Source organism: Rattus norvegicus, chromosome X, assembly GCF_036323735.1.
Source record: "Rattus norvegicus strain BN/NHsdMcwi chromosome X, GRCr8, whole genome shotgun sequence".
NCBI classification, from domain to species: domain Eukaryota; kingdom Metazoa; phylum Chordata; class Mammalia; order Rodentia; family Muridae; genus Rattus; species Rattus norvegicus.
Window position 1 is genome coordinate 82,547,475 of NC_086039.1, and position 25,034 is coordinate 82,572,508.

At 36.7% G+C, this 25,034-nt stretch overlaps 1 protein-coding gene across 3 annotated transcripts in view; it reads right to left on the bottom strand.

The window, feature by feature from the left end:
• Chm (CHM Rab escort protein) overlaps window positions 1-6,775 on the bottom strand; it is a 158,787-nt gene extending 152,012 nt beyond the window's left edge. Inside the window, exon 1 of one of the 3 annotated variants that reach the window (XR_005497922.1) lies at window positions 6,669-6,775. Coding sequence is in view for 1 of the 3 variants with exons in the window: in NM_017067.1 (NP_058763.1) it covers window positions 6,669-6,717 (49 nt within the window). In the remaining 2 variants the exon portion in view is untranslated. 3 annotated transcript variants of the gene reach the window in all.
• Between the last annotated feature and the right edge of the window lie 18,259 nt (window positions 6,776-25,034).

Genomic DNA, 25,034 nt, shown 5'->3' on the forward strand with positions numbered 1-25,034 from the left:
TATTATTTGTATGTCAAGTATGTGGCCAAAAGTAATATGTATTTATCAAGTTTACTGTTCTACAGATGGCCTGTAAGGTTTTAAGGATAAACTTAAATTCAAGGGTAACCTGTGACATAATTAATCCTCCCCATGGGTGATTACATGTCTTTGCAGAAAACTACATGGCCATCTCATAACCAAAAGGAAAAATGCCTTTAGGTGAATCGTTTTTGGAAAAGTCAGTTCACTAATTCTGAGCCCTTATGACCTCTAGTTAAGGCCTGACTACCAGCAATCCTGCTGTCCTTTCATTATACCAAACTGTAAAATAAAGTTGATCTTTTTTCTTAGTAAAAGAAACCCAGAGAGCCTGTGTATCTCTGCATGCATTTATAGCTCTTCTCTAAGAACACCAAGTTTTAGCATTTGCTGCAATGACCATAAAAGAAGTTAACAATAATGAAAAATAAGACATGAATGCCAATACTGAAAGATAAATTATTCTCAGAACCATATCATTATTATGTGATTACAAAACTTGGAATGAATGAAATTCAACTGAAACAATCTGTATCTTAAAACATGACTCTGATCTCATTGCTTTAGTGACTGATTGGTTTTTGCTTTGGGGATTTTTGGGGGAAGGGGAATAAATGTAACTAGGTCATCCTGTTTGCCTCCATATAAGGGTTTACAAGCTGACTCCAATATCATAATATTGTCAATAATTAAGGCCCAAACATGAAGCTATTTTTGGCATCAGTTTAAAAAAAATGCCAACCTAAGCCTAGAGCAAACTAATCAAATTTTTGGAGGATATGGTGCTTCTTTTCACTTAAAAAAAATTCAACAATCTCAATTCAGTATCTCAATTCTAGTTGTCAATAACTTGTCTAACCTATACAACGTAGGTCAAAATTGGCAAAATCTAGGGTTTTACACTTACTTGAGGTGAGATAATATTTACTCCAGAACTGGTAGTAGTAAGAAACCATTTATTATACCAAATTGATATGGACAAGCATGTATTGAAAAACACTAGTGGGGGGGATAGATGCTAGAAAATCAAGCCAGCCTAAGTGCTTTGTAAAATCTAGTTTGAGATGAAATAAAGTAAGTTGCCTCTGTTTCCTCAACTATTCGTAATCTGTTTAGGGTTTGCTTTGGTTTGTGTTTTGAGAGATTGCTGTTTGTTTTGCTGATGTTTTCCATATCTGCCTCAGTATGAAAACATGTCAACTCTTAAAATCATGCTCCGATAAATCACTAACTGTGGCAAATTATTGTCTCTTTGAATACTGTCCTTTAAATTATTAGAAAAACAAAAAGCAAATCTTTAGAAAAGCATCCTTATTCTACTAACAACAACTACATGTCTCCCGAATTCCCAATCTTCTACACTACAGATTATACACAGGGCATAGATAGACAGACATTAGCTCTAAGGCTTTATACACACAGCAGGAACAGCCTAACTTTTCAGTTCTCCCTGAAACTGAATGGCAGATGATTTCACATGAGTTACAGGTCAATTATATGGAATCATAATTGTTTCTGTGCATTGGGATTTTATGTTAAACACGAGGATGTGAGGTTGAGCAAGCACATTTGATTTTAATTGCTGTAGCCTGAGTTATCCAAAACATCATGAGAACACTGGAGAAAATGAGAAAATGACAAGCAGCACGGGAGATGAAAACGATGCTGCCCAGGGAACTTTGGTAACAGATGCGGCTCTCTCTGAGGGACTGGCTCAAATTTATGATTTACAGAGCAGCTCAGAGAATCCTCGGAATTAAATAAATCCTCCTTACTTTGTTAGGTCTCGAAAGAAGAAAAGATGACTTTCCTACCAAAAAAAAAGAAAGAAAGAAAGAAAGAAAGAAAGAAAGAAAGAAAGAAAGAAAGAAAGCTCAAAGAAGTACAAATTAAAACAGCAAGATCTGTAGGCGTTCTTTACCTCCTACCTCTTAGCAATGAAAAAGCACTTCACACTATGTTCTCAGTTAAAATGAATGATAAATCTATTTAAAACAGATGATAAATAATTCAAACTGGTGAAGCAAACTCAAAACTAAAAAATAAAAAAGGAATATCTATAAACTACCAGATAAAAAATCTGATTTAGCAAAAAGTGTTAAAAATCAAAGGTCTTTCTAAGCAAGCAGCTAATGGGAAGAGGAAGATAATGAACCTTACATTACCATCCTTCCAGGACTCTCCATGAAAATCATGAGCTCTTCCTTGATGTCCTTCAGGCAATACTAATGATAATAAAAGCACTTCACTATGGCTTTCAGGCCATAAAAAAAAATCACCTATATTATGTAAGCATTTTATAGGAAGTATTTCTTCAATATTTAACACAGCTCAATGAAATTCATCTTATTTAGAAATAAGGTGAAACTTAAGAACAGCTAAGGGTGTACCTAATGGGGCACACAAAGCATAGGTGGGATTCAAATTCTATCATCACCTTATCACACTGCTCAAATGAGATACATGCATGTAAAAGTATGCGTAATATATGGGAGGTGTCTTAGTTAGGGTTTTACTGCTCTAAAGAGGCACCATGATCAAGGCAAGTCTTATAAAGGGCAACATTTAATTAGAGCTGGCTTACAGGATTCAGTCCATTATCACGAAGGCAGGAACATGGCAGTGTCTAGGCAGGCATGGTACAAGACGAGCTGAGATTTCTACACCTTCATCTAAAAGCTGCTAGAAGCCTTGCTCCCAGGCGGCTAAGCCAAGGGTCTTAAAGCTACACTTCCTCCAACAAGGCTACACCTATTCCAAGGCCATACCTCCAAATAGTGCCACTCCCTGGGGTAAACATATTCAAACCACTACAGAAGGTCTAACACTGATGAATCTAAAGGACTTTTGAAATACTACTTTCAATTTTATTGACTATTAAGTTGCTTACCATTCTATAGGCATTATTTTTTGTGTATAAAGATATTTTATTATATGTATTTTATCATTTATTATATGTATTATGATAAATTGAGTAATTTAAGGGCTAGCATCCATTTCGTGAATTACAGAGAAGTGCCAACTTGCTTTTTAAAAAAGAAAGCCACTCTCAACAACAGGTATAAGAATGCAGATATAGGGAAGGATTATGTGTCCATTGTGATAAGAGAAGCACACACAAACATGCTAAGATATAAATATTGTAAGTCACTTGTACTGAGCCTCACTTCCAGACAATTTAGCAAATATCAGTTTTTACACCACTTCCTACAGCATTACTATCCTCCAAGGTTTAGAAACCATACCCTACTGCTATCTGAAATATTAAAATCCTTGAATGAGCAGCCAGCCAAAATTAACATCAGTGCTGCAATTTGAAACATCAAGAATGGGACTGTACTATTTACATGAACATTCCTAAAAAGGCAGCTTACCATTTAAATATATATATTTACCTGCACACAATGGTAAATCCTTTAGAGAAGCCAGCTCTTTAAAAAAAAAAAAACAATGAATAGGGCTGGGGATGTAGCTCAGTACAGGACTTGAAGAGCATATGCAAAGGCTGAGGTTCAAGGACCACCAGGACAAGACTCGAGGGAGGGAGTGGAAAAAGAACAGATCTAACTTCTTTAAAGAAATACCTATGAAATTAAATAAGCTAGCTTACAAAGTATCTTAGAGGAGGAACTTCTACCCAAAGATAAAGCAGTATAGTTAAGAAAGAATAGCATGCAGACTAAATTCCTACATGGTATTCTGAAAACATAAATAACCAATGACATGAAAAATGTCCATGGTTCTAAGAAAAATTGTGGAATTTTAACTCTGAGGAAAGCCAAAAAGTTCCTAAGAAAAAACAATATGTTAAATATTACAACCACAATAGGAGTACGTACTTGATGGCAGTAAAGTATTACAAGTATTGATTGTGTGTGTGTGTGTGTGTGTGTGTGTGTGTGTGTGTGTGTGTGTTTACACTAAACAATGTCAAGGTATTATGCCACTTCATGTATTTCCCTTTCTTATATAGATAGAAACTGCCAATCACTTGTACATCTAATAGCACAACCCAAACATATTCTTGGTAACAGTTTATGCCTCCGAATGATGTGGTTATAGTATATTCTAAGCAGCTAGAATTCTTTCTAAAATAACAATATATTCCAAGTGAAGAGCTGAAGAATGTCCCTATATATGACATATGTCAATATTATCATATAATCCTTATAACTTAGATTTCTTCTGCACTTTTAACTTCTTGGCTTTGCTGGAGATTATACAAGTTACCAGAAAAGTCACCTTTAGGACCTGTAACTAATGATAACTTTTCCACACACCCCAAAATTGTCATGAAAATTACACTTTAAATGCCAAACTCTTCTGAAATGACATATGTACCAAAGCCAAAGATCACATTCTAAGAATTTGTGTCCATTTTCTTCCCCACCAAGATTCCAATTGGTTTTCCCTCTTTAATCTTTTTTTTAATCTTTCCCCCCACAATTCAAGTACTGTATCTTAATTCTGTTCCTTTAGGTATTCTGATATAATTTTCCCATATCTTGAAACTATGACCTTAAAGGAAACTTTAATCCATGCCATGCAAAAAGTAAAGATGCACATTATTTAAGGTTGATAAACTTTTAAAGCATTCTTAGATGATGCTACATGATGAAGCAATTGTCTTCTGATGACAGTTTAACTAAACAGTTGTTAAAAGGGAGCTACAACGCACAGCTCTTTCTTATAATGACATGCTTCATTATGCTTTTGATAACAGAACCCAAGTTATAAAACACTGCTTTACCTACAAATTTCCTAAGTGCAAATTTAATACAGTCAACACATTTAAAGTCTACCCTTAGCAATGTATTTGAGAAGGAAATCACAATGTTTCAATAACGAAGCCAATTAAAAGCAATGATTGAAATCTTAAGAATGATTTTATTTAAAAAATGACTTTCAACAAATGTTTTCACTTTTAATGTATCTAAAAGAATTAAAATAGCTAAGAAAAATAACACATCACCCAAATAAATACAGAGACTCCAAGTATAATTTAAAAAAGACTTATTCTAAAATGGATGGCGTTTTCGGTTTTAGGCAGGCACACTGGGGAAACTGAACGTTCTACTTCATCTTTCAAGCTCTCCTTTAACATCTGCTCATTCCAGGAAGCACCAGGTTAGCTGCTCAGCGGTTATCTTCAGGCTGGGAGCAAACACACCCCCACTGTTCTGAGAACAACTTACCCAGGTACATCTAGAATATGAGAATCTGTGTTCTGGATAATACCTTAAAGGCTATCTGAGTTACCTTCCTTATATTCAAAATGGTAGAAATTGAACCGCTTGAGACCCTCCCATTGCATAATCTAGAGCAGGTTTCCCTGGTATTTGTGATAACATAGTTCAAATTTGAGTCAAAAACAAAACAAAACAAAAAACAAACAAAAACCCCTGAATTCCATTTCTTGGATGGTATTAGCCACTGGACATTTACTAGCTGTGTGATTTTGGCAAGTTAGACTTCCAAGCTGCTTCTTTTCTTTTGTGTACTGAAAAGGATACCAATTTTACCAAGGTTTTTGACCGGATTATATGAAGTGCTTAAGTTCATTGATTAGGGAACGGTAAGTATTAGAAAATGGGTTGCTATCACTTTTACTCTAAACCTGAAAATATAGCTGTTCTTACTGTTTGGTAAGAAAGCAAACAGAATTCATTAACACAACAGACAAGATCCCAATGACCAAAGCTTCTATGGCCTAGCATATTCTAAGACAGTAGAATCCGCCCCCCTCCCCAAACTATCTCTTTTATCCTATGCAAACTTACAGTTAAGATAAGAATAGCTAATTGTCGCCAAGCATTATAGGATTAACTAGTCAACTAGAAGCTGAAAAGGATTTCTGGCTCCACCCAAAACATGGAGAACAAATGATGGAAGAGCTAGGGGAAGCTGAGCTCAGACACGGGTTGTGGAACACTGGAGCTTACTCTCAGCACATCTAGTTGTGGTGTGTTAATAGGTGACAGAAAACAAGATGCTTTCTGCATTATGAACTAGGATGCTTTAAACTTCGTAATGCAGGAACCTCAAGAAAAAAAAAATACTTAACTACTCAACACAACAGGGAAGAGTACTTTTTCTTTCCTTTAGTAAAAATACACACGTGTAACGACTGAGTATCATTTTTATAAAACTGCAAATTAGGCTGCATCTGAGCTGCAATGTACCCTAGCTCATGTAAGTATATGGGGGCGTGCGGGGGGAGGGGGGCGTTCTATGAAATGGCGACCTGAAACGATGGGGAATATAACCTTGAAATCAACAAGGAGGGAAGGTGGCAATTATTTGTGCCAACGGCGTCTCCATTGATCAAATCCCGATCCTCCATTGTCATGACACTGCAAACCCACCTTCCTCTAAGGAAATTAACAGGAATCACCACAGCAACCAACCTCAGCAATCGGCATCGACCAGATCGACCCCTACTCAAATGGCGCAAAACACCGCGGGTCCAAGCCCCTCCCTGGAGCTGCCAAGTCCCGCGCTGACTCCAGACTACCTCACTTCCTTTCTGTCCTCCCTCCCAGGCTCGACCCCCGCCGTTTCTTGCCAACCCTCACCACTGACAGAGAAAATAAAAAGCGAGAATTATTTTCTATATTTTGTCCAGCGAAAATCAGGGCCACACATACCCGTCCCTATTACGATCACATCAAAGTCCGAAGGGAGATTATCCGCCATCTTGACAGGAAACGTGTCATGTGACTGTAGTTTGTAGCTGTGAATTTCTAAGGCACTACCTAGGTAGAAAGCGGAAGGAAAAACAGTGCATTCTGGGTGTTGTAGTTTTAGGGTAGCGGGTGCAGGTAGGCGACAACAGAGTAGCATTAAAATGTTAATGCAAATGGTAAAAGCTAGATTTATTTCACAGACTTCAGTGATATACCTTACTTATCCTAGCAGTTTGATATGGAAATGAAACGTAATTATTCGACTCCTCAAGCAAGGATGAATGAGGAAAGTTTGTATACCCCTTTGACAATTACCAAGCAAAAATTGATCAGAGATGCTCAGGCAGTAGTGAAATTCAAAGGGGCTCACTTTGAACAAATGAATCATTCAAGCCAGGAAAACTGTTTCCCCTAGCATGTCTGTATTTGCATTTTTAGAACCTGAGGAATCTCTTTTCACTTTATACCAATACTGTCTTTTTGTCTCTGTGCCTTCCCAGAGAGAATAGAACCAAACAAAAAACTCTTTGCCTAGTTTCCACAGAATAGAATTCCTCACAGAATTTCAAATTGCCGCCTAGCAAAGTAAGTTACAACATTAACTTTGCTTTAGAGATGGCAGTGAGAGTGGGGGATGGGGGAGTGTGAAAGAGTATTAAAGAATAGTAGATGGTTTATAAATCTTTTGTTTCAGAATCTGATTTTCTGCCAAAATAAGGAGAACGCATACAAGTTTCTCCTGCAATGTTGAGGAGAAATGATTAACATTAAATAGATTTAATATGGAAGTGGGCATATTTGATAAGGGAGCTTAAGACTGTCTATGTCAAGCAGTTAATATAACTCTCATGAGTATTTTCAAGGTCTGTCAGCTCACACTCTACCTTATTTAAAACACATTTGTCTGAAAATAGTAAAGCAAAAATAGGCAATGGGGTACACTGTAGTGAGTAAAGTACTTTTTAATCCAAGGAATCATTTTTATAGCTATTTTTCGAGAGTTTCAAAATAACAATCCTTTATACTATCTACAGTCTCAGCTACTTATCATTCTCCATACATTGTTTCCTTCTTAATCTCTATGACCTCCCCACATTAGCTCTTCCTTCAACAATGAATAATCTTCTCAACCTCTAGGTAACATGCTTAATAACAAATAAGGGATACACTTAATATTATTAAAGCATTAAGTGATGTATGTGTTTCTAAAGAACACATGATTCCATGTAATTATGCACAACTTTACGTATCAGTTAAAAATAATAAAATAAAGGGGAAGCTACAAATGTACTTCAATGTTTAAGATCACAGACTGCTCTACTACAGGACCAGATTCTATTCCTATGCTCCCTATGCTTGTATGGTAGCTCACAACCTTGTATAACTCTAATTCCAAGGGAATTCTTTTCTGGCCTCCTGAGGCACCATATGCACATAGTACAGAGACAAACACACAGACCCACACATTAAAAAAACAAACTTGTGAAATAATAAGCATAATAAAAGAAAAGCAAAAAGAAACCATTGGAAGAAAAGTAATCAAATTTTTAAGAGATTCATTTAGGCCAGCCTAGAATGCTAAGCTTTCCAAGTATTGATAATAATATGTACAGCTAGCAAGATAGGTTTAGTAATATTGTAAGATTTAGTTCAGCTTCTGTTTTATCTTTTCCTCCTTCCCTATATTATACTACTTCCACTTTATCATATCCTGCTACATTGCTCTAAAAGTTCATGTATGTTGACTCCTATATAGTACTCATCACCCACACACACATACAAAATATACATCCAGACGTAACATATTATAAAATGTAAACTTTGGCATGTCAAATGCCATTTTTACCCAATGCACTTAATCTAAACTTGTTTTTACAGTAACAATTCAACAAATATTTCCTGAACTGAAATTAATCGTGACTTCTTTGACAGATAGTGAGGTAATGACAAACTATATCATTTGACCTTGATATCTACCTGTCACTTTAAAAGTCACTTTTATTTGCCTTATGTAATTGTCACCTCAGAGGCTTACTGCTCAATGAACACACCCTTTCTATTCTTTCTGAATATGGCTGGCTGGTTCAACTCAGCTGTTTTGGCTCAAACTCCTCTCCAATTTGGCTGGTTCAACTTGGCTTCTCTCAACTTCTCAGTTGCTTGGCCTCAAACTAACTCTGGCAATTTGTTCTAAGCTTTCTGGATACATATTCACTGGCTTCAACTGCCTTGCTGATCTGCAATGAATTGCAGGAACTCACAAAAGAACTCAATTGACTAAACTGAACTCATCTAAATTTCCTGTGCTGCCATTAAATAGCTTCTCTTTCCTGTACTGTTCTCATGAGAGTTAGATGTATCCTATTTCTGACTCATTCTGTCAAATCTTTGTCTGATTCATCATGTTATCTGGCCCTTAATTAGATAGACATCACTTTCAACCATAGTTGCTTCATTCTACAAACTAATTTTACCTTAAAGTTGTATACTAAGTATATGTCTGTACTGGCTGGTTTTGTGTGTCAACTTGACACAAGCTGTAGTCTTGGGTTCTATAAGAAAGCAAGCTAAGCAAGCCAGGGGAAGCAAGCCAGTAAGTAACATCTCTCCATGGCCTCTGCATCAGCTCCTGCTTCCTGACCTGCTTGAGTCCCGGTCCTGACTTCCTTTGGTGATGAACAGCAAGTGGAAGTGTAAGCTGAACAAACCCTTTCCTCCCCAGCTTGCTTCTTGGTCATTATGTTTGTGCAGGAATAGAAACCCTAAGAAAATGTCTGTATTCCAGCCAGACGGATTAAACATGTGTGGCACGTCTGCATTCCAGTCAGATCACACAGACCTAAATCTTTGGATGCGATCCCTTTTCAGAGCAGCCATGTTGATTGATTAAAATTCCTCTACATGCCACAATTAAGTGCCTTAATTTTTTTAAGATGTTTGATAATTTTTTTATTTTTAAAAGTACCATGAGAACTGTTTTAAAAATAAATTTTAATAGATATGCTTTCTGCACTTTTGTACACTTTGGTACAATAATTATCAATATTGTAGTTTTCTTAATTTTGTTTATGGATTACCATGTTATGCCACAGCATTCTCTTGTGGTATGATTCAATAAGGAATCTCTTGCAAAATATATTCCTTGAAAGGTACAACATATTATTCACTAAGTCACTACATTATTTGACTTGCTATGACAAAAAAGCTTTGAGTATTATCAGAACTGAAATAGATGTTATCTATGAAGTGCCCAATATACCAATAAAAATGTAAACTAAAACAGCCCAAAGAAAATACAGGAATCTTTCCAAAATCTCTAGCAGTGGGAAACACAATAAGATAGAATACAAACAAACAACAAAATATGGGTATACATTCAAGGATGCACATAGTACGATCACATTATGTTTTAAAAATATGAATAACTTATTATGACTCATAAAATTTCCTTATAAACACAGTGTGAAAAATAAAAGTCACTAATAAATTTAGTTATTCTTTAATAATCATGAATCTTCTAGTAAGTGAATGGGTTATAATAAAATGCTGAGATATGAACAAATAACAGACAAATGTCCTGTCTTTGGAAGGTTTATGTGTAATTCTGCTGAATTTCTAGTCTGTCTTGCCCCATATTTGAAGTTTTATTTCCCTTGAAGATCAAAGCCTGGTATTCATGAAGAAAATATTACCAACATGTTTAGCTGTATTTTTCTGAGTATATGATATTTTTATAAATCTATCATACATTAAAAATTGTCACTGTATTAAAATATAAATCTTCTTTGTGAAGAAATGTTACAATGTCTTTTAAAATAAACATTGTTTATATTTTATGTAAATAAATAATACAGGACTTTACAATGTCAGGAAATGGCATAAAACAAAACAACTAGAAATTGTTGGCTGTTCTTCCAAGGACATCTATTTTTGAGAGTTGAAATATTTTGATAAGTCATAGTAGAATGAATTGTATCTAAGAAATAAGCACCTATTAAATAATCATAACACCAATTTTATTCCTAAAGGTTTTCTGAGTTGAAAACAATAATTTCTTATTATATATTGCGTTTAAAAGTACATTTTACTATGAAAAGATTAAGTTTCTACAAAGGTTTTTTTCTCTCTAGGATCTTTCTTCTCAATTCTAGAACTATATTTAACTCCTTATTTTCTTTTCCGAATGTCCACTACTGTGCTCCAAAATATTCCAATTACATTCCTAAAATGTCTCTTCATATGATATTCACTATCTTAGATACAGTTCCACCTTCTACTCACTTAAATCAAAATTGCAAAAATCACCCTGAGCTCATGCTTTCCTTCTTCTCTTAAACTATATCAATACTCATACCAGATTTGTCTTTAAAATATACTGCAACAGTGTCCAGTAGTTTACTATACCAGACATTAGTTCCATCTTGTGGAGTGTGCCTAAATCCAATCAGAAAGTGGCTAGTCACTCCCACAACATTCATGTCACTATTGCACTGCCCCCCATATCTTGACAAGATGCTCAGTATTGCAGCTCATAGGGTTCACAGCAGGATAAGTTCTTTTGGGTTTTCTTTGTTTATTTGTTTTTGTTTGTTTGTTTTATGGCTGTTTCTCCTCTGGTAGAATAAATATTCCTTAAGCACTGTGAAACCTATTCAGAGGAAATAAAGCTACCATGTCGATATCAGCTTTATTTCTCTGTGTCCAATAACTAAAGATGGGACAAAGCCTTAGTGGAGAACCCAATTCCATTGTCATACTAAATGACATAGTATTAAACTGCCCCACCTGGGGATCCAGTTCATATACATACAGACACCAAACCCAGACACTATTGCTGATGCCAAGAAGGGCATGCTGACAGGAGCCTGATATAGCTGGCTCCTGAAAAGATCAGCCAGAGCATGACAAATACAGAAGTGAATGCTCACAGTCAACCATTGAACTGAGACTGGGGTCGCCACTGGAGGAGTTAGAGAAAGGATTGAAAGAGCTGAAGGGGTTTGCAACCCCATAAGAACAATGCCAACCAACCAGAGCTCCCAGGAACTAAACCATCATCCAAAGAGTACACATGAACAGATCCATGGCTCCAGCTGCTTATGTACCAGAGGATGACCTTGTTGGGCACTAATGTGAGGAGAAGCCCTAGGTCCTGCCAAAGCTCGTCCACCCTCGCCCCAATGTAAGGGAATGTCAGGATGGGGAGGTGGGAAGGGATAGGTGGATGGGTGGGGAATCATCCTCATAGAAGGGGGAGAGGGTGGGATAGGGGGTAAAAAATCTTTCCCCTAAGTTTTTAATTTGTGCATTTCTCAACCCTCATAAGTGAAACTTCTTTTTGTAGTATGCAGCAATTAATACAGAGACCAACAACTGATCAAGGTGCAGGAAAAAAGAGTCCATGGAGCGTTCAACTCTAAATGTGGAGTATATGTAGCCCTCCCTGACCCCAGGCCTTATCATTGTAGAAGAAAGGTCAGAAAAATTGTAAGGGCCAGAAGTAATAGACATTAACAACCAGTATTATTTGCTTGATATGACAGGTCACTGCATATATGAACTCATAGTTGCTGTGACTACATACACAAGATCAAGCCAGCCAAAATTCCAGAATTGACAGAGGTGCTCATGAACTGCTACTCTTAGCTGAGAATTTGTTGACAACTGATGGATACTAAAAGAATAAGGGAGTCAGTTTCCTCAGATACGTAGCCACTAAGAGGTTACCCCTGCTTCAGTACATGGTCCTATATCCATGCACATAAAGGTAGGTTTGAGAAATAATGGAGGAGGGTGGGAGGGAGGAAGTGAAGGAGGGAGCCAGGGAAGGAAAGGAGGAATTGGAAGTAAAGGACAGGGGTGGATTTGATTGTAACATTGTATACATGCATAAAATTCTCAAATACAAAATGAAAGTCAAATACATATACATATATTTATTTTCTAAATCAGGGCTACCAATATAAATTATGCCTGGACAACTGCAATAAGTCCCATTTAAACGCATAATACATACTTGCTTCTCTGCAATCCACTGTTCACAATATTAGCAAGAATATTAACTCAAATATTACATGTCTTTGTTTATCTTAAACCACTCATGAGTTTGCACTGATTTCAAAATACACTCAATTTTCAGTCTCAGATCACTGTTTTTGCTTTTCCTCTGTAGGTTACAGTCATATTACACTTTCTTCATGTCCCAAATTAGTTGTGTTCCTTCTTGTTTCAGGCCTTTGACATATCGCTGGTGTTATGTATAACTCAAGTACACCTCTGCCTTTTTTCCTCACTTCTCCTACCATATTTCTACTCATCTTTTATGTTAGTTTTGCAAAATTAATGCATTCCTGCCAGCCTTTGTTGAGGACACTTTTGGGCTTAAATTCTATCATCTTTTAGTCCCCTCTTGTTGAATATGATTGGAAATAGCTAATTATTTAGTGAGTAACTTGTTTTATATGCTTAGAAGGAAAGATCATCAGAGACATGATGTGTACCTTATACTAATCTTTCATTTCTAGTGCATGCCTCAGTGCATATCACATAGTGATACAACAGTATTTGCTGAATAATAAAGTATAAGAAGGCTTGAGAGACAACATGTGCGCTGCAATGATTGATGTTAGTTAAGAAACTATCATTTTTACCCAGTAATGTGCTTAAATTTTTGCGTTTGTGAGTGTTATTGAGCAAATATCAAATAAATACGTAATACAAAATCACCCAGGATTTTACAATGACTGATATGACTAATAACACTTTCTACCCTTATGTTCCCCCAACATTTTCCCTATCATAAACACTAATGCTTATAGTTTCTTGTGAACTGTGCTAGAGATTGTATGTGTGGAATATATATATGTATATATGTATATTATAAAAAAATACTATATTATTCCTCTCTTTACACCTTTATTTACTATTGCTTTAACCTGGAGATCTGCTCTTGTTGTATAAAAGGGTTCTAGTTTCTTTTTTTTCCATCTTTATTAAATTGGGTATTTCTTATTTACATTTCAATTGTTATTCCCTTTCCCGGTTTCCAGGCCAGCATCCCCCTAACCCCGCCCCCTCCCCTTCTGTATGGGTGTTCCTCTCCCCATCCTCCCCCCATTACCGCCCTCCCCGCAACAATCACTTCCACTGGGGGTTCAGTCTTGGCAGGACCAAGGCCTTCCCCTTCCACTGGTGCTCTTACTAGGCTATTCATTGCTACCTATGAGGTTGGAGCCCAGGGTCAGTCCATGTATAGTCTTTGGGTAGTGGCTTAGTCCCTGGAAGCTCTGGTTGGTTGGTATTCTTGTTCATTTACGGTCTCAAGCCCCTTCGAGCTCTTTCAGTCCTTTCTCTGATTCCTTCAACGGGGTCCCGTTCTCAGTTCAGTGGTTTGGTGCTGGCATTCGCCTATATATTTGCTGTATTCTGGCTGTGTCTCTCAGGAGAGATCTACATCCGGTTCCTGTCAGCCTGCACTTCTTTGCTTCATCCATGTTATTTAGTTTGGTGGCTGTATATCTTTAGAATAATTTTCAACAATTCTATTGTATGGGTATACAATGATTAATTTTACATTCATTTAGTAATTGATATTCAATGTTTTATGGTCTATTTCTATTAAAGTTATACTGCAATGAACATTTATTTTAGAAATGAAGTATAAGATAATTATTATGCAGTAAGACTCATGTGAAAACTACCAAAACTTCATCCCAGTTTTATTACTATCAATTGAAAGACCACGAGCAAGTTATTACACCTTTTGGAACTTCATTTCCTTAGTCCTTAACATAATGATGACAATATAACTTACCTCCAAGTTATAGGTGAGGAGCAAAACAAGTTAAGTATGGATTTAGATTATATTTCTACTAGTGTACATATTCAGCAATATTGTTATTATTAGTGGAAGTTTTCATGAGCATATAGGATAAGACAATTGTAATCTATTAGATTATAAAGGTTGGAACAATTGAGAATACAATATGAATAAAAGGTACAGTATAAATAAAAGAACATGCAAGTAGGCACATGCATATACTGCCATTAGATGGTAGTTTGGCAATATCTGTCAACATATTAAATTTATGTACATGACAATTTACCACTTCATATTTGGAATTTATCCTACAGACTCACAAATGTGGTTTATTGGTATTTGTAAAGATAGATACAACACTATATATCATTTCACAATTTGCTGATCTTAGGCTTTTAAATCCTTGCAATCAAGAAATTTTTCATACTGGTAGTTATTTTGACATTTAATACCACAATGCAGACAATCTTTGTTTAAATCAAATATGAGTGCTTTACACACAAGATGGCCTAGATTTAAGCATATAAACATAACTTATGTTAAGCATATTTGAGAAAGTCTTATATTAACATAGGCATCTGAAAGAATGCCTATAATAGGACATAATACTTAGTATTTCTTGAATGTTGAAAGACAGAGATAAATAGTACATTTTTTGTGAAACCTTTTCCTACCACTGTGGTCACTTTTCTTTTCCTCAGAGTACTTTTCTAAATGACTAGGCTACAAGAAAATAATACTACTGGATATTAGCAGGTGTTTCATGACCAAATACATTTGTGCAGCAATTAAAGAATAGGATTTCTCTTAAAGTGTTTTATAATGTTTTATATGAGCCATGAGGGTTTCATAACTTGCTAACTATAGGATACACTAGGCTGGACTATTGGGATGCTCGGGAATGATATTTCTCAATTTTTAATAAATGGTGTCATTGTCTTCTCAGTAAGACAGACACAAAAAGAATGTTTTTTTGTGAGTGGCACTAAACCAGATGGACCAGAATGATTGCATACTTCTCTCAGATGACAGCATTAGTAGAGTGGTACAGTTTATGCTCCAGCTCACATTGTTTTCCTTCCATTTGCCCACATCTATTAACCCCACCACCACAGAACGCCATTGGCACCACATTAAAACTATTAAGCTAACAAAACACTTCTTTCTGCATAAACAAAAGCACCAGTGTCAGATGAATCACCGTCTCCTTGAGGTCTTTAAGTTAAAGAAAATGTATTCAAAATTGGCAATGTGTGTAGCAATGTGAGTCTCTTAACACTATAAACAATAAATGCTGGCAGGACAAAAGGAAGCTTATTCAACATAATATTAGAAGTTACAGATTTACAAAGGAAATTATAGCTAATGCAGAGCTACTGTCGTGGCTTCTTTGAATTGAAATCTTTGTGCTGTGAAGCCATTATTTGTGGTGGTGATAAAAATCTTCAAATACAAATGTTCTGGGTAACCAAACAGCTAAAAATAGAGAAAGTTCTCTATGCTATAGAATAATATCAAATTACATAAAGTTTGTATAACTTGAATCAGCTTCAATCTTTTCATTTCAAATACATAGAAATACTAAGCCATTATCTGTTTTCTGTTTATAAACCTCATTCTTCAAGTGCATGCACGTTGCTGTTTTTACAAGATAATCAATGTCAAGGCAACAATCATTACACCATATAAGAAATATGTTTTAAGTGCCAGTTTTATTAACAAAATGATTATTTGTACTGTCATATTTGTCAGGTTATTTAATACAGAAGTATTCAGAACACATTTGCATTTTCATGGTCCTTGCAAAGGCAACAAAATAGAAAACTACAAATAATTTTGTGGGAATTTCATGAACTTTTACTGAAAAGCTGGCTGTTCTTATTTTAGCTATTTAATTATAATGTCATATTAACAGAAAGCAGCATACCTGATTCTTCATGGATGAATAAGCACATTCAATAAGGAAGGATTTAACAGAGTAAATCAAACACTGGATTAAATTTTTTCTGCATAACAGACCACAAAATGGGCATTCATTTTACCAATGGATCATTGGCATTAAAAACAAGAAGAAGTGCATACCAACATAATTAAACTGAATATTCGGTTGCCCAATTACAAAGTTACTGATATTTTGTCAAATTAACATTCATTTAAACAAAATCTCCTAAATATATTCAAGAATACACACTGGAAAAATTAAATATAAGCACTATTAATTTTCTTTTTTTATTGGATATTTTTTATTTACATTTCAAATATTATAACCTTTCCTGGTTTCCCAGCCATAAACCCTCAACCCTTCCCCTCCTCTTCTTCTATAAGGGTGTTCCCCCTCCCCAACCACCTACCCCTTCCTGCCTCCCCACCCTAACATTCCCCTACACTGGGGGGTCCAGCCTTGGCCTGACCTGGCTTCTCCCATTAGTGCCCAACAAGGCTATCCTCTGTTACATATGCAGCTGGAGCCATGGGTCTGTCCATGTGTACTCTTTGGGTAGTGGTTTAGTCCCTGGGAGCTCTGGTTGGTTGGCATTGTTCTTAGGAGGTTGCAAATCCTTCACCTACTTCAATTCTTTCTCTAATTCCTCCAACGGGGACCCCATTCTTAGTTCAGTGGTTTGATGCTAGCATTCGCCTCTGTAGTTTTTAGGATCTGGCTGAAAATCTCAGGAAACAGCTATAGTGGGAAATATTTTTGTTCCCCCCTTTAAGAAGGTCCAAAGAAACCGCACTTTGGTCATTCTTCTTCTTCAGCTTCATGTGGTTTGTGGATTGTATCTTGGGTAATTCGACCTTTTGGGCTAATAGCCACTTATCAGTGAGTACATACCATGTGTACTTTTTGGTGATTGGGTTACATCACCCTGTATGATATTTTCTAATTCCATCCATTTGCCTATGAATTTCATGAAGTCATTGCTTTTGATAGCTGAGTAGTACTTCATCGTGTAGATGTACCACACTTTCTGTATCCATTCCTCTGTTGAAGGACATCTGGGTTACTTCCAGCTTCTGACTATTATAAATAAGGCTGCTATGAACATAGTGGAGCACGTGTCTTTGTTATATGTTGGGGCATCTTTTGGGTATATGCCCAAGAGAGGTATAGCTGGGTCCTCAGGTAGTTCAATGTCCAATTTTTTGAGGAACCTCCAGACTGATTTCCAGAATGGTTGTACCAGTCTGCAATCCCACCAACAATGGAGGAGTGTTCCTCTTTCTCCGCATCCTCGCCAGCATTTGCTGTCACCTGAGTTTTTGATCTTAGCCATTCTGACTGATGTGAGGTGGAATCTCAGGGTTGTTTTGATTTGCATTTCCCTGATGACTAAGGATGTTGAACTTTTCTTTAAGGACTTCTCACCCATTCCATATTCCTCAGCTGAGAATTCTTTGTTTAGCTCTGTACCCCATTTTTAATAGGGCTATTTGGCTCTCTAGAGTCTAACTTCATCAGTTCTTTGAATATATTGGATATTAGCCCTCTATCAGATGTAGGATTGGTAAAGATCTTTTTCCAACTTGTTGGTTGCCATTTTGTCCTAATTACACTGTCCTTTGCCTTATAGAAACTTTAGAATTTTATGAGGTCCCATTTGTCAATTCTTGGTCTTAGAGCATAAGCCATTGGTGTTCTGTTCAGGAAATTTTCCACAGTGTCCATGTGTTCGAGGCACTTCCCCACTTTCTCTTCTACTAGTTTGAGTGTATCTGATTTGATAGGGAGGTTCTTGATCCACTTAGACTTAAGTACAGGACAATAAGATTGGATAGATCTGCATTCTTCTACATGTTGCCCTCCAGTTGAACCAGCACCATTTGTTGAAAATGCTATCTTTTTTCCATTGGATAGTTTTAGCTCTTTTGTCAAAGATCAAGTGACCATAGGTGTGTGGGTTCATTTCTGGGTCTTCAATTCTATTCCATTAATCTACCTGCCTGTCTCTGCACCAATACCATATGGTTATTATCACTATTGCTCTGTAATACAGCTTGAGGTCAGGGATGGTGATTACTCCCAGAAGTTCTTTTACTGTTGAGTATAGTTTTCACTATCCTGGGTTTTTTGTTACTCCAAATGAATTAGCAAATTTATCTTTCTAACTCTATGAAGAATTGAGTTGGAATTTTGATGGGGATGGCGTGGAATCTGTAGATTGTTTTTGGCCAAATGGCCATTTTACTATACTAATCCTGCTAATCCATGAGCATGGGAGATCTTTCCATCTTCTGAAATCTTCGTCAATTTCTTTCTTCAGAGATTTGAAGTTCTTGTCATACAGATCTTCAGTTGCTTGGTTAGATTCACGTTGAGAAATTTTGTTATTTTTTACTATTGTGAAGGGTTTAATTTCCCTAATTTCTTTCTCAACCTGTTTATCCTCTGAGTAGAGGAAAGCTGCTGATTTGTTTGAGTTAATTTTATACCCAGCCACATTGCTGAAGTTGTTTATCAGGCTTAGGAGTTTTTTTGGTGGAACTTTTGGGGTCACTAAAGTATATTATCATATCATCTGCATATAGTGATATTTTGCCTTCTTCCTTTCCAATTTGTATCCCTTTGATCTCCTTTTGTTGCCTGATTGCTCTGGCTAGGACTTTGAGTACTATATTGAATAAATAGGGAGAGAGTGGGCAGCCTTGTCTAGTCCCTGATTATTTTCATTTCATTGTTCAATAAATTGTTTCATTCTGTATTATTCTCAATGTTTAAACCAGGTAGTTTTCTGTATTTGGTTTCACAATGTAAAAAAGTTCAAACACATGGAAGTTCACCATAAATTTTATTATGATGCTGCGCATCAAACTCAGTGTTTCATGCATACAAAACATTTACTCTGCAATTAAGCTTCAACTGTAGCCTCTCTAATTTTTAACATTAGGTTTGGAATTAAAGTGATATATTTATATTATATTAATATATTATAAAATTATGTAAATATGATAATACAATTTACTCTACCATCTAAAATAATCTACCATCTACAAATAATGGTATGAAAATAAGTATGGGCTTATAAAGGCAAATAAGTGGTTTCCTCGGTTTTTTGAAGAAGGAAACCAAATGGTAATGAAAAAAAATACTATGGAATTATCCAATGTGTACACTAATATAAAGTCATGAAAACACAGTAATGGAAACTTCAATCACAATTCTAACTTCTTTTCCTCAAAGTACATATTACAAATATAAAATTTTCATCAAAAATATATGTAAAACTTTGGCAGCCAGCTTCCGAAATGGCCTTCATGGCCTTTATATCATAGGGTTGATACCCTTATATAGTCCCTTTAACACCTTAACACAGATGACTATTCAAATAGGATTTTGTGACAATAGCAGAGTGTGACTGCATAAGACATGTCATCAATTCTTGTTATACTTTTTACCTTATTCTTATTAATTATTTGTTTGTTTACATCCCAAATGTTGTCCCCAACCTCCCAGTCCCCTCTCACAGATCTCCTCCCTCCATCTCCCTTCACTTTGGCTTCTGAGAGAGCAGCTTCCTCCCACTCCCTGCCCCCACCCTGGTGTATCAAGACTCTGCAGGATTAGGTTCATCCTTTTCCACTGAGGCAGGACAAAGTATCCCTCTCCTACACATGTGTTGGGGGCCTCGGACCAACCTGTTTATGCTCTTTGGTTTGTAGCTCAGTCTCTGGGACTTCCTAGAGATCCAGGGTAGTTAATAGTCCTGTTCTTCCTATGTGGTTGCCTTCTCCTTGAGGGGTTTCAATCCTTCCCCTAACTCTTCCACAGAGGTGTTGTAAAATTATACAAAAGGACTGTTTTTTTACCTCCACTAGATCTGGAATCACAGTGCCCCAAGTTATCTGGTAGATATCTTGCCAGAAACACACATCCCAATTCCGTGGTGGCTTGGTGTCTCTAGCTGCCATACACTCTCTTAAACTTACATTGCTATATGAATGAACACACAACATAATAAACTCTAATCCAATTGATAAGATATAATTGCCCACCTAAACATTCAAAGCCCTTTACCATCCATCCCTTAAGAATATTCAAAACAACCTGTAAATACACAGAGTGCAATCTTAATGTCAGCCTCCATGTTCTCTCCAGTCTCCTCACATTCCAGTCTCCTCTTCTTCCCTCAAACTCTTCTCCTCGACCATCCTTCCTTCTCATCCAATGACAGGCCTCGTTCTATCCTGTACCTGCCCTCACCTGTATGACATCCTACACAGAGGTCCCTGAATTATATCCAATATTTGTCTGTAGGTATCTGCATCTGTCTCAGCTGCTGGGTAGAGCCTCTAGGAGGACTGCTGTGCTAAGCTCCTGTCTGCAAGCATAGCATAGCATCATTAATAATGTGAGAGAATGGTGCCTGCCTGCCATTCTGGTATGGGTCTCAAAATGGGCCTGTCACTAGTTGGCCATTCTGTCAGTCTCTGCCCCATGTTTGTCCCTGCATTTCTTTTAGACAGGACCAAATTGAAGTCAAAAGTTTTATAGCTTGGTGTCCCCATCTTTTGACCAGGGGTCCTGTCAGGCTACTGGAGGTGGTCTTTTAAAGATTCATATACCATCTGTTGGGCATTTCTGCTAAGATTACCTGCATTGACTGCTGGGGGCCTTCCTGATCCCAGGTCTCTGGGACTTCCTAGTGAACCCCTCTCCCATTACGAACCCCTCCCCCCATTATGAACCCCTCCCTCCATTATGAACCCATGGCAGCTGCATATTTCCATTTATTCTCCTATCCCATGGGGACTCTCTCCTGTCTCTCCCCATGCCTGATCCTACCCTCATTCCTCTAGCCCTCCCCTCAACAGCCCTTTGTGATAAAAGTCATGGAGAGAACAGGGATACAAGGGGCACACAAGCCAATAGTCAACATCAAATTAAATGGAGAGAAACTTAAAGAATTTCCAACAGAATCAAGGATAAGACAAGGCTATACACTCCCCCATATCTCTTCAATGTACTTGGTTTTGGCTAGAGCAATTAGACAACTAAAAGAGATCAAGAGGATAGAAATTGGAAAAGAAGAATTACTACTATTCACAGATGATATGATAGTAAACATGAGTGACCCCAAAATTACTACTGGAGAACTCCTAGAACAGCTAATCACCTGGCTTTTGGTAAAGCCAAATGCCAATTTATGAAAATGCAAAAGTAACTTTATGAAAAGTTTTACGTGACCAAGATTCTTTATGTAAAGGAAGCATGGATAGAAGGCCTCTTGCTAATAGACATTGTTGCGAGCTGCCTTTGGAGGAAAAATCAGAAAAACAACTACATTACTCTACACCTCCTCAAAAATGTTGATATTAAAAAATGCATGTTTTTTTTTGAACTTCACATTCAATTTTATTTTTTTAATTTTATTTTTCTTGGATATTTTATTTATTTACATTTCAAATGTTATCCCCTTTCCCCCCATCATACTTTCCCTCTTTCCCCCTGATTCTATGAGGATGCTCCCACTCCCACCCACCCACACCAACCTCAACACCCTGGCATTACCCTACATAGGGGAAACGAGCCTTCACAGGACCACAAGCTTTTTCTCCTATTGATGCTGGACAATGCCTTCCTTTGTTATATATGGACTGGAATCATGGGTCCCTCCATATGTTCTCATTGGTTGGTGGTTTAGTCCCTGGGAGCTCTGGTGGGGTCTGGTTGGTTGATATTGTTGTTCTTCCTATGGTGTTGCAAACCCCTTCAGCTCCTTCAGTCTTTCTCTAATTCCTCCACTGAGGTCCCCTTGTTTAGTTCAATGGTTAGCTGCTAAATTTTAGATGATTTTTGTTTAGGAAAACATTTCAAAATCAATAAAACACAGGAGTATTTTAGTAAAGTAAATCTTACTTTCAAGTTTCCAGCTTTACTTAGTTTTGCTACTTCTCTAACTTGACAGTATGGTTCAAATAAGGTGCTCTCTTTACTAAGACCTAAATGTCTATATGTCTTCATGTCTTTGTTCAAATCATTTTCTCTGACTAAAAAACCATCTTTTTCTTTCCTTCTTTTACCATAACCTTGATGTCAAAATTCACATATTTGGGAATAGAGAGATGACTTGGATAAACAAACAAGCACATACATATATACATACATAGCAAAACACACTTCTGAGTTTAATTTTCAGACCCCTAAGTGAAAGGAGAGAATCAGCTCTGAGTAGTTGTCCCTGACCTCCACATACATGATAAGGTGGGAAAATACACACACACAAACACACAAACACACACACACAAACACACAAACACACACACACACACACACTCAAATCACTTTGTCTCTGTCTCTGTCTTCCTCAATCTCTGTAATTTATTGACAGCATTGAAAAACAAATAATGAAGGGAAAATTTGTACCATTATTACTCTGATGCAAGAAAAAAATAAACTGTATGAAAAGTTATTTGCTCCCAGAGAGTACAGCCATGGGGAGACGGCCAAGTGACTCCAGGAATTAGTTATAGCCAAATTTATATCAATCATGCATGGAAAAGAAGTACAAGAGTAAATACACTTGCCTCTTGTTCATTTTCTCCTTCATTCTTTCTCCACGGCCTGCTATTTTCTGAATTCTACAAAAGACAGAGATGTATTACAGAGTTAAAAGGATACATGGCCATAAACATGCAAATGGAAAGGTATTCAGATAATTACCTTGGGCCAAGTGTCCAACTATAGACCAATCTCTGTGGTCCAGGACATGATTGTCTAGCGTAGGTGGTGTGATCACCAATGGAGTGGAGGTAAAGTGGATGCAATGTCCCACAATAATAAAGCCCTCCAACACAACCGAAGGAATGATAATACATATGAATATGTCCAATTCAATCACAATGCTGTACTAGATTCTTGAGAGCATTTACTGAATTAAGACTGAAAATATATTTAGTTTTTTTTTTACAGTGAAAGGTCAAAGAAAACATAAAATTTACTCATTTAAATAAAGGTTTTCCAGTGAACTAGACTGGTGGGGGGAGGGCGGCAATGGGGGGAGGGTTGGGAGGGGAACACCCATAAGGAAGGGGGAGGGGAGGGGGATGTTTGCCCGGATACCGGGAAAGGGAATAACACTCGAAATGTATATAAGAAATACTCAAGTTAATAAAAAAAATAAAGGTTTTTAATTTTAGTGAAACCATTAACACAGTTTTAGAAAATTTGCATAACCCCTTAAACCAAACACGTGGCCTTTAGCTATCATCCTCTTTTCTTCTGTCACTGTCCTTCAGTCCCAGATGATTACTAGTTTACTTTTGATATGTGTAGGTTTTATCTTCTGGACATTTTGTATTGGCTTCTTCTACATTAGTATTGTGTATTTAAAGTTTAGCCACTATTCTATTGTGTTTATACACCACAGTTTGTCCATTTTTCAATTAGTGCACTTTGAATTGTGTCATCTTTAGGCTATGAAGAATAATAGAACTACAAAAATTTCTGAAAAATATATTTTCAGAGGGCCCATTTTGTTATTGATATTTCTCAGCAATTGAAATAGACTGGCTATGTATCCAATGTATTCTTGAAAAACTGTGAGAATTTTCTAAGTGACATTACCTTTTATTAGTCCCACAAGAATTGTGTGAAGGTTTTGATTTCTCATACCTGATGTTTTAATTCTGACCATCTTCATAGTATGAAGTAATATCTCCTTTTACTACTGATTTGTACTCTCCTAATGGCTAGATTTTAAAGCAAGTTTTCAAAATTGGGGATTTTCTCTGTTTAAACTGCTGTGTCTTATCCTTAAGGTCAGCTTATTTAAGATGTATCTATCCTGCTTCTTTGATTATGTGAATGAAATAGGAATGGTACATTGATAAATGTATAGCTTATATGATGAAGTAAGAGCTACTATGTACAAGACACTAGCAGACTAAACAATGACGAGTAAGAAATTGATGCATCTTTTTCTGAAAGAAGGATATATAAGTGACTTGTTTTGTTGTTTGTTTGTTTATTTGTTTGTTTATGTTTTTACAATGCCTCACTATGTGCATGATTCTCTAGAGGGATACAATTTGAGAACCCAGATATCCTTCAATAGAACCCAGATGTCCTTCAACAGAGGATGGATGGAACTAGAAAATAACATCCTGAGTGAGGTAACCCAGTCACAGAGAAACACACATGGTATGCACTCACTGATAAGTGGCTATTAACGCAAAAGCTTGGAATACCTAAAAAATATTACAGATCATATGAAGCTCAAGAAGAAGGAAGAACAAATTGTGAATGCTTCATTCCTTCTTAGAAGGGAGAACAAAATAGTCACGGAAGAAATACAGAGACAAAAAGTGGAGCAGGGACTGAAGAAAAGGTCATCCAGAGACTGTCCCACCTGGAGATGTATCCCATATGCAGCCACCAAACCCAGTCACTATTGCTGATACCACAAAGTGCTTGCTGACAAGAGTCAGATATGGATGTCTCTTGAGATGTTCTGCCAAAGCCCTACTGATACAGATGAAGATGCTTGCACATAACCATTAGACTGAACAAG